Raw genomic sequence first — 11683 nt, forward strand, 5'->3', positions numbered from 1 at the left:
TTCCAAGTTTAAAAGCCTATCCCTTAGTCGCCTTTTACGATATCCATTGGAAAGAGATGGAGTGGTCCTATTCTTTTTTTTATTGGTGCCGGGAACCACAAGGCTCTTATATGATTTTCATCTAGCAATTATTCAAAGTTGTTCAAAATTTACATAAATACAAAATATAACAGTACCTATTTAACAATATTTTAAGAATGATACTCCTTAGTTGGTAACAGGTTGAAATCAACCCTTATGGCACCCCGACACCCCATGAACGAGTAGTGAAAGGTAGTTCGAACGACGTATAAAAGCAAAATGCAACCGCGCCGCGCCTCCGACTTCACGATATGGCCGCTCTTGTACAATTGGTACGTTCAAACCATTCTAAATTTAAAATTTAAAAAAGAACTGTGAAAAAAAAATACACTTATTTGATTTTGACATATCTGTCAAAGTTTACGCGCCAATTAACTTTTTTTTATTCGTGGCTAAGATAATTATGACGTATTTACGTAAATTAGTGATTTATTGTATTTTTCCGAGTGAAAGTGAATTTCAGACAATGTAAGAGTGAAAAGTTGATTTACTGCGCCTGCGTGTGATAAGGATTAGTGACGTCATTAAACAGGTTTCTTTGTTCTGTGCAATGGAAAAGTTGTTTAATAGTGAATTGCGATTTATAAATACCTAACATTGTGAATTTATCTTTTGCGGAAACTCAAGGACATTGTTTCTTGCGTCTTAAAACTTCTTCCTCGAGTGCGGTGTAGACTAAGCCTGAGAAGAACTGATGTAAATCGGGACTGTAATATAGTTGAATTTATTATGAAGAGAACACAACGCATTTCTTTGGTCAATTTATAGATCTGCATAAAGTTTTGTAACTTATGAAAATTTTAAACATAAACTGTCCTTTATTTTTTCTCTTACGTCAAAAAACATGTAATGTTCCGGTTGCAATCTCAGCTGTTTTGCTTAGTCATATTCTTTAGAACTTAAATACCAACGGTTTCAATGGAAAATCCAGACTCCATGTGATAAAAGATTTAGCGTTTGGAGAATATCCAACCATCAACCCTCCTTGGGAGGTAGTCCTTTAATCGTCTTCCACGAAAGAGCCTGATTCGCCTTAGTTTTTCCTACCGAAACAGTACAGTTAACCAGTTCGCCTAAAAAAAGGATCGCAATTTTATAAGCCTAGTGGCCTTTTACGACATCCATGGGAAAAAGATGGAGTGGATGATAGATGGATTTTTGTATTGGTGCCGGGAACCACACGGCAATAACATAACATTACATTCACGATTGCAATCTTAAGTATTTTGAATGAAGTTAGATAACAGTACTGTCTTAAACAAAAGCTTTAGTTTAGGTAGTTATAATTAAAAACATACAGTATACATTTTGAAATCGTATCTAGTAAACATACTTACTATGCCAATTGCAAAAAGAAATATTTTGTTGAAATTAATTGTTTTCACGGCAATTAATTTGGGGTCGTTTCGCATTGCCCTTGAGAATGTTATTGCAATTCTAAATTATATATATGTCTGTTAACATACTTACTGTATAAAATAAGATTACCTGTTTTACTATTTTTCTGACGATGAATGATTAAAACAACATATAATGACGTCTATATCCCTTGCGGGGTAAACAGAGCCAAAAGTTTTGAGAAGACTGAAAGCTTCGTTTAGTTGAGTAGGTACTTGGCAGCTGTGCTTTCTTAATATAGAAATATCGTACAAGCCTTTTTCTGTTTAAAGTTCCACACTCGATGATAGCCGTGTCAATTCAATAGTACCCATCGACTAGAAGAAAAATCTCAAGTTCATTGGTCTTTCCCTTAGTCGCTTTTTACGACATCGACGGGTAAATTGTGGATGGGTCCTATTCTATAGTGCTAGGAACCACACGACACTACCCGTTAGGATATGCTTATAGTATTATAGTGCAAACTAAGTACTTGGAATTAAGTTATCGTTATCTGTGCTACGTCAAATAGTTGTAAGCTACTGTTATAACAAAATGAAGGACAACAGCTTTAAGGACATTGGATTGTGTTGTTATTGATTAAAAGGATTAGGCCCCACGTTGGGCGCCAATGCGGTGTTTTAGTAAAACGTCGCAGGTAAGAGAAGTGAGATGATTAAAAAACTTATAGAATAAAGAACCGTGTGGTTCCCGGCACAAATAGAAAAAATGTGCCTTTTGTCATCTGTTTGTCTGCTTTGATGACGGAAAATTTACTTGACAGGGTGCCGTGTGGTTTCCGCCACTTAAGAATAGGACCACTCTCTTTCCCATGGCTACTAAGGGATTTATATACTTGTGATTCTTCTTTTAGGCGACGGGCTAGCAACCTGTCACTATATGAATCTTAATTCTATCATTAAGCCGTCTAGAACGACCCTTAGTCACCTTTAACGACATCAAAAGGTAAAATGTGGAGTTTCTTTTGGAATTTAGATTGTAAAGTGCCGGAAATCACACGGCTATGTACCGTAAAAGAAAAGTAAAATACCAATTTAAGAATCACGATTTCCGGCAGACGTCCATTCTCAAAAGATCAAGGTTATAAATGCAGCTGCAATTCATTTTATCAATTCATTTAGTCGATCAACTTCACTGTCCTTTATCAAAAGCAGTCCAAGTCACTTGGAACCTCGATCATAGAATTATATATCGAATAGAACTGCCTCGATGGCCTTACATTTCAAGTTTTTAACTTTCTGTCGCTGTGTTCAAATGTTTCCTGAACATATTTGTTATCAGCTTAGTTATTTATTTATTTATTTACGACATTAATACAACGGTAGTAGTTTACCTCTTAAAGTATTAGACAAAGAATTTTTAAATAACAAAATATAATCATGACAGTCTTCATTTCAAATATAAAGGACAAAGAGCAAGTTAAATATGGGCAAGAAACTAAGAATATATGTGTATAGTCAGGTAGTAAACTCTTTTACATGAAATTGCAGCAGATTAATGAGTGTCAATGAAACAAAAGACTTATATGTAAAATTGTCATCATACGTTTTCCAAGGAAATTGCAATTCTAAGACTATACTCGTTTTCCATATAAAGTCTCGGAGAAAAGTCATAATATAGATACATATTATGAACAATTTTGCTGTCATTCCTATTACGCCACTAAGATCTAGTTGAAAGCAATACCTTTCCGCGTTAGATCTTCTCACGTCATGCGCATGAGTTGTCCCGGTTATGTCACGTGACCTGATACCACAGATAATACATGATATTTTATGACAATAAGCGGTTGTAAGTGATCAGGTGGGTAACATGTGATATCTTCTTCTGTTTTAAAAAAGGGAAAGTGATTGGCCTTTTTTTAAAAAAAAAACGCCATCTTTAAAAATATATCGTTTGTAATAAACACATTATCTCTTTGTTAATCGACTCTTAATTGTACAAAAAAAAACATGATGCGATACAGTTCCTGGAATTAAAAATAAATATATATAATGGCGGGTTTTAATAAATAGATATAGCCAGTCACGAAACTAAAAAAAGAAAAAGAAATGTCGTTGGCTGATAATAAATCAATTTCTACTTGGAGCAGTGGCAACAATTCAATTATGTTTTGTATAAACACATACATACAGATATACGTCTATATCCCTTGCGTGGAATTGAGATTTAAATATTGACAGGTTGCTAGCATCGCCAACAAGAGGAATCCCAAATTTATAAGCCAATCTCTTAGTCGCCTTTAACGACATTCATGGGAAACGGATAAAGTAGCCCTATTATTTTTTCTTTTGGTGCCGGGAACCAAACAGCATTTGTATTTTTGTTTGTTGCTGATATAAACAAAATCTTACTTAAAGGGATTTTAAAAAAATTAAGATTAAACAAAGCCAGTCACAAAACCAAAAAAAAAAAACAAATATTAAAAAAAATGTACCGTATGAATGAATCAATTTCAACTTGGCAAGTTGTAGCAACAATTATGTATACACACCATACATTTTACGGTCGCGTTGTCACGGGAACTTTAGCGGGCTCGGTAACGCTTTGACATGTTAACGCAACAATGCGTAAACTTGCGACATTGCGTTGTGGTGCAAGGTATAAGACGGACGCGATTATTTTAGTTTTTAGAAATTAATCCCGTTTTTTTTTATTACAAAGTATTTAAATAAGTGATTAATATTTTAGATAAATAAGACCAAAATACCACGTTTAATTGTAAAGCTTCATGATGGAATTGAGATAAGTATTGATGAAAATGTAAATAATTGTATAAATGATTCTAAAGTTATCGTAATTTAACGGAACAAAAGTTTGCAACTTGGTAAGACATAATTATGTTCTACACCGCGACTTCCTTTAACTCACACCAAATATGTTTTACTTTTATTTGTAGCAAACATTCTAGTGTCAAGGTTGTTCCACAAATATTTGTGCCAATCAAACTATTGAATTATTTTCACCATTCATTTATTATTTACATGCTGTCATAACTCATAACGTTTGATTGAGCATTGCAATGAATTGTATCAAAGACTAGCTGTGCCCGAGACTTCGTCCGCGTGGAATAGTTATTTTGGGCATCATTGAATCCCTCAAGGATGCATAATTTTCCCCATTTTTTTTTCTTCACATTTTCCATTATTTCTTTGCTCCTTATAGTTGCAGCTTGATGTTATATAGCCTAAAGCCTTCCTCTATAAATGGTCTATTCGACGCAAAAAGAATTCAGTAGTTCCTGAGATAAGCGCGTTCAAACAAACAAACAACCTCTTTAGCTTTATAATATTAGTATAGATGTTAAAATAATCGAGGTTAATGTTAAAAATTCCAAGTGTTTTATCACGTGAAAAATTTGTATCTAAAATGTTTTAAAATAGTATAATTTGAAGACTAATTACTAAATAAACAGGTATAAACAAAAGGGAAAGTAAATTTGCTGATGCATAGAGATAAAGAATACAGGCATTATCCTTACTGAGTTCTTTTTTAATTTTTCGGAGTTTTTTTATATCAAAAATTTAGGAAGAAAATATTCCAATGAATCTGAATGGAAAGTTTATTTCAATACTTATGTTCATTCCATCCTAACCTATTTTATTTTAGAATTAATCTGGGCTCCTTTCCTAATATGCTGCTGTGTAGTTTGTTCTGCCGCTTCTTCTACACATGCGCTTTGGAAGCGGTATTAGTTATAAGTAGATTTAAGTGATGTGACGTCAATAAGTGATGATACCTTGTATCAAATTTTGAAAATAAATCTTTTCTATTCTATTCTAAAAATAATTTAAATTTAAATTTGTAAATTTCCAGTTATTGTTGTACCTCGCCTGCGCGTTGGGTGCGTACGCGCAGTATGAGGAGGAGCGCGCGCCGCGGTACATAGCTTCGGAGTCCAAGCCCACTTCCACTCCAGTGCCTATCCTCAAACAAATCAACAGGTAGACAATACACTTCATGCTGAATGCAAGTCATTATCATCGTTTCCTGGTTCATTCATTTCATTCATTCATTTTGGAGAGAAGACCCAGGTGCTTTCATGATCACAATCCTGATTGGTTAACGGAGTTTGTAAAGTAAGCGACCCTATCTCCCGTTTTTAGTCAGGAGGCCAGATGGGAGTCGCTTCGTATAAAAACCTGACTCACCCAATCCAGGAATTCCAGGATCCATGGTCAAAGGCATACCCTGAGCTTATCTCCAGAGAGGTGAAGATGCCACCGGGACTAAAGTTAAGAGTAACAAAAGGAATGGTAACTAATTAGATACTGTGGTACGGAATGCAAATTCAAATTAAAAATTTTAGTCTTTAGTATAGGATAGTTTATATCACTTAATAATTGTCATATCTTTTGGTTTCACAACATTGGTTGACGTCAAATAAATTACCTACTTAAAACTAAGTTTACTGCCGCTTCCAAAGCGTCAGTGCAGAACAAGCGGTAACAAATTACACTGCAGCATTTTGTTCAACAACGTCAACTTCACAACTTTCTAAACTTGGATCTCTCTATCTATCTTATCTTTGTCCACCCCTCTGGGGGAAGAGATTATTTATTTTAGCATATACATACATACATATGATCACGTCTTTATCCCTTACGGGGAAGACAGAGACAGTCTTGAAAAGACTAATAGGCCACGTTCAACTATTAGGCTTTAAGATAGAACTGAAATTCAAATAGTGACAGGTTGCTAGCCCATCGCTTAACAGAAGAATACCAAGTTTATAAGTCTACTCCTTAGTCACCTTTAAGACATCCATGGGAAAGAGATGGAGTGGTCCTATTCTTTTTTCCATTGGTGCCGGGAACCACACGGCAATGCCGTTTTATCTATCAATCTATCTTGTCTTTGTCCACACCTCTGGGGGAAGAGATTATATACTCATATTTTGGCATATTATTGTCATAATGTATGTCTGTTTGCTTTCCAGACATAACGAGGATGGTTCATACACATACGGCTATGAAGCAGCAGACGGCTCCTTCAAGATCGAGACCAAATCGCAGAGCGGGGAGGTGAAGGGCAAATACGGGTACAAGGACGATACAGGAAAGGTAATGCCAGTGTCAATTAGATAAATGTTAGCAGTAGCTTGTTAGTTGTTAGCATAAGATATAGCTACCATTTTGGTGAGTATTGCAAATGGCGATGTTCGATTTAAAATGGCTGACTGATTACATAATATACGGGACAAACAACACTGGTATAATTTTCATATCATTCGAGCTAATATGGCGAAACTTTCCCCTAAACCTACTTCGTGGCATTCTAAAGTCCCTTTCTGTATACCACGTGCTCTTAACCCAACTTCTCACGTCTTTTTCCGTCAAGATCATGTAAGTGGTGCACTCGAATCCTCTTATGTTGGTCCCTTCAAAGTTTAGAAAAGGGAACCTAAGTTGTTTAAAATAGAAATCAGAAGTAAGACCACAAATGTCTCGATCGATAGACAGAAGCCAGCCGACTTAGCGCGTGAGATCCCAATGCCCACTCCAATAACTACTTCTACGGAGACCGGAAGAAGATTAGAAGAGGAAGGAAGAAATGCAGAATTTGAAAGAAGAGAACTCGTAACGGCAGAAGAGTCAGACTGCCTGTTTGCTATAAACCGTAGTAACGGTCTGGAAGGGGAGTGATGTGGCGTGTCGTTTGAATTACGAAAATGAAGAATGATGTCTGCGCGCGCAAGACGCCGCACCTCAGCACATCGCCGAACCGACCCGCTGCCCTGGTATAACTAAAATGCCGTTATCTGCCAAATCCTTGTTTTAAGTAAAACGTCAAAAATGCGAGAGAGGGTTTTTTTTTTCTTATTCTACTGGTAAAAAGGTGAAAATCCTGATGTCAAATAACGGCATTTTATTTATACCACGGCAGCCCGACAATCCACTTTTAGCTCTCGTTCATGTCGCACGGCCTCACGTTTCCGTTTCCTCTTTCAGCCTTATTTTTGTTAGAAGTTTGTGAAACTAAAACTTAAATTCGAGGCATCACAGCTATTCTACATTACTAGATACATTAATTTAATTTTCATAATGCATTATGAGAATGATGCAAGCAACCGTACAAAAATAACCAAAAATATTTCTTAGGATGAGCTTTAGAAGAATCTCTTAGAAAAAATAGACATTTAATGATTAATCTGTACATTAATAATATAATCTTATATATAAAATTCTCGTGTCACAATGTTCGTTTCCGTACTCCTCCGAAACGGTATGACGGTTTTCTCATGAAATTTTGTGTGCATATTGAGTAGGTCTGAGTATTGGCTAACATCTATTTTTCATACCCCTTAGTGATAAGGGTTGTCCACACTTAACTTTATTTTTAACTAAAAATTATTTATATGGAAATATGCAGAGATCGTGGCAAGTGGAAAGAGGTAGTCTCTGCCTACCCCTCCGGGAAAGAGGCGTGATTTTATGTATGTATGTATGTATGTATATATTACAGTTGCGAGTGATCGAGTATGGAGCGAACAAATATGGCTTCCAGCCAGCTGGTGAGGGCATCACAGTGGCGCCACCTACCCTCGTGGACGAATCCACCCGCGAAGAGGGACTTAGACCCAGCAAGTCACAGTCTCAGGTATCATCTATCGTTCATTTCATCCTCACCTTCTATTCATAAGTCTACCAGGAGAGTTCAGCAAGTCTCAATCACAGGTGTATAATGTATATACTATAGTATGTACATCACGACATCAATCTTACATATACTCACGTCTATATCCCTTGCGGGGTAGACAGAGCCAACAGTCTGGAAAAGACTGAATGGCAACGTTCAGCTATTTGGCTTTAAGATAGAATTGAGATTCAAACAGTGACAGGTTGCTAGCCCGTCGCCCAAAAAAAGAATCCCAAGTTTATAAGCCTACCCCTTAGTCGCCTTTCACTACATCCACGGGAAAGAGATGGAACGGTCCTATTCTTTTTTGTATCAATGCTGGGAACCACTCGGTTGTCGTTGTTTCTTGTCTATAAATATACTTTTTAAATCCTCCAGGGTCGCGCCCAATACCGAGCGCCAATACAGCAACAATCCGTAGACTACGACTACGAGGAGCCCGCGCCTGCGCCCGCGCCGCGCCCCGCCCCCCGCCCCGCGCCCCGCCCGCAGCAGTACCGCCCCGCCCCCGCTCCTGTACAGCAATACAGAGCCCCCGCCCAGACGCAGTATAGACAGCAGTCAGCTCCTACTCCACCAAAGGTAACATAAACATACACCCTTAAAGACGTACATATAGCTTTGCTAACCTTTCAAATCGACGTTTTACTGGGCAGTCAAAATCTAACATACATACATAAAATCACGCCTCTTTCCCGGAGGAGTAGGCAGAGACTACCTCTTTCCACTTGCCACGATCTCTGCATACTACCTTCGCTTCATCCACATTCATAACTCATTCATTCGTAAAATAAAATTACATAAAGTCTGGTTTTTAATGTACTATCCCTACTTCAGTCTCGATTGCATTATTAAGCCACAAAGCTAAAAGTGGCCTTTTAGTCTTTCCAAAACTGTTGACTCTGTCTACCCTGCAACGGATAAAGACATGATAATTTGCATGTTGTATTGAATAATGATTGAAGTATGTTCTATTCTGCCCTATCCCAGCCCACATTCTTCGCCGGCGCCGCGCCTGCGCCCGCACCTGCGCCTGCGCCGGCCCCGACGGGCTTCGACAGCGAGTTCTTCCGTCCCGCGCCCGCGCCGCCGCAGCCCGCCAGACAGTACAAGCAGCAGGACTTCAGGCCAGCCCCGCAATTCGCCCCTAAACCTGAGATCGAATACGCTCAGGAATATGTAAGTTCTCAGAATTAACAGCTTGGCAAGGCCACGGAGAGGCGATGGAATCTGTGATGATAAAACCGGGATCTTCCTGGCGACACAAGCAGAACTTCAGGCTTTCTTTGCTCCTTATAGTTGCAGCGTGATGTAATATAGCCTAAAGCCTTCCTCGACAAATGGTATATTCAATGCAAAAATAATTTTTCAATTCGAACCAGTAGTTTCTGAGGTTAGCGCGTTCAAACAAGCAAACTCTTCAGCTTTATAATATTAGTATAGATAACAGTTGAACCAACGGCTTAACGTGCCTTTCGAAGCACGCATGAGCTGGAGAAAATACCCTTGAATCACGAGTTATTCAAGAACTTTGATAAGGCACAGTTTTGGTGATATAAGTACCCGAAACCGCCGAGCTTGCATGAAGAGAGTTATGAATGTGGATGAAGCGAAGGAAATATGCAGAGATCGTGGCAAGTGGAAAGAGGTAGTCTCTGCGTGATTTTATGTATGTACTAGAGGCCGCCCGCGACTTCGTCCGCATGGAAACCCTATCAATCCCGCGGGAACTCTGGGATAAAAAGTAGCCTATGTGTTATTCTGGGTCTTCAGCTACCTACATACCAAATTTCATGGTAATCGGTTCAGTAGTTTTTGCGTGAAAGAGTAACAAACATCCATACAAACTTTCGCCTTTATAATAGTAGTAGGATGTATGTATGTATGTATGTATGTATTGGTGATATAACGACGCACCCCAGGCTTCCCTAGACTATATATAATCTCTTTTATCATTTTAATCCTAGGAGCCAGCTCAGCCAAGGTTCGCACCTTCCAACCAATTCCAGCAGAGGAACACTCAGCCCTACTCCATGCTGGACCAGCTGCTGAAGGAGTACGCCCTGCCGCAGGGAGGCGCCGCCCCCCTCCACGATATCACATTCGGCTCCTATTAGATTAAGACGCAATCTCATTTGTAAATATGTAGGATACTATTTTTTTATTAGTGAAGAGAAATTGATGTTTGGTGTAAAATTGTCATTTTATTTTCTTACCTTTTACATATATACATATCATCACGTCTATATCCCTTACCGGGGAAGATAGAGCCAAGAGTCTTGAAAATACTGAATGGCCACGTTCAGCTGTTTGGCTTTTTGATAGAATTGAGATTCACATAGTGACAGGTTGCTAGCCCATCGCCTAAAAGAGGAATCCCAAGTTTATAAACCAATCCCTTAGTCGCCTTTTACAACATCCGTGGGGAAGAGATGGAGTGGTCCTATTATTTTTTCTATTGGTGCCGGGAACCACACGGCATTCTAACCTTTTAGCTTCGTTAAATTATATTTAATTTTCAAATTTTCACGTTTACAAAAGAAATATATAAAATAAGACTCCTCTCTTTGTCTACTTTGTAAGGAATGAAAACGAAGAATGTATGCTATGCAAGTTAATTTGCATAAAAGGGTATACCCTACGGGGTTCATGTTGTACCTATTATTAAAACATTGACTATTGTAGAAGTTAGAACTGAAATGTACGAAATGATATGCAATATAAACTTGGGATTCCTCTTTTAGGCGATGGGTTAGCAACCTGTCACTATTTGAATCTCAATTCTATCACTAAGCCAAACAGCTGAGCGTGACCTATCAGTCTTTTCAAGACTAGTGGGTCTGTCTACCCCGCTAGGGATATAGACGTGATCATATGTATGTATGATATGCAATAAATGAATTGAAGTGCCCTGTGGTTTCCGGCACCTTAGAATAGGACCACTCCTTTCCAATGGATGTCATAAAATGCGACTAAGGCAAATACCAATAAACTAAGGAAAGAAAGAAAGAAAAATCGTTTATTTGGGATTCTTCTTGTAGGCAATGGACTAGCAACATGTCACTATTTGAGCCTCAATTCTATTGGTAAGCAGTTGAACGTGGCCTTTCAGCCTTTGCAAAACTGTTGGCTCTGTCAAGCCCGCAAGGGATTTAGGCGTGACTATATCCCTTGCGACTATGTACATATGTAGGTACCAATTTTTACTGGTATCATAATTTTTCAGAGACGACGTTTCGAGTCATGATTTACACAATGATCATAATGATGATGCTTGAAACCAGGTTCTCATCGGGATTTGAACCCGCAAACATACCTAATAATAAACATACCGCATACATACATAATAATAATCACGCCTCTTTCCCTGAGGCGAGAGAGGGAGGGCAGAGACTACCTCTTTCCATTTGCCACGATCTCTGCTTACTTCCTTCGCTTTATCCACATTCATAACTCTCTTCATGCAAGCTCGGTGGTTTCGAGTACTTTTGACCTGACCATTTACCAGGACGTCCTTGATTTGATCAAGATACGTTCGTCTAGGTCTTCCCACTCCGACCTTTCC

General features: G+C 38.3%; 1 protein-coding gene across 1 annotated transcript; it reads left to right on the top strand.

The window, feature by feature from the left end:
* Positions 1-332: 332 nt before the first annotated feature.
* On the top strand, positions 333-10235 carry LOC106132248 (uncharacterized). Its single transcript, XM_060947932.1, has 7 exons — positions 333-353; positions 5296-5423; positions 6419-6542; positions 7945-8079; positions 8497-8700; positions 9109-9297; positions 10086-10235. The coding sequence occupies exons 1-7, from the start codon at positions 333-335 to the stop codon at positions 10233-10235; spliced, it is 951 nt and encodes a 316-aa protein (XP_060803915.1).
* The last annotated feature ends 1448 nt before the right edge of the window (positions 10236-11683 follow it).

The sequence above is a fragment of the Amyelois transitella genome, chromosome 14, assembly GCF_032362555.1.
Source record: "Amyelois transitella isolate CPQ chromosome 14, ilAmyTran1.1, whole genome shotgun sequence".
In the NCBI taxonomy this organism is placed as follows: Eukaryota; Metazoa; Arthropoda; class Insecta; order Lepidoptera; family Pyralidae; genus Amyelois; species Amyelois transitella.

Coding starts and splice junctions, on each gene's coding strand:
- LOC106132248 (XM_060947932.1), top strand. CDS start 333: ATGGCCGCTCTTGTACAATTG. Junction 354..5,295: donor TGGCCGCTCTTGTACAATTG/GTACGTTCAAAC, acceptor GTAAATTTCCAG/TTATTGTTGTACCTCGCCTG. Junction 9,298..10,085: donor TCGAATACGCTCAGGAATAT/GTAAGTTCTCAG, acceptor TTTTAATCCTAG/GAGCCAGCTCAGCCAAGGTT.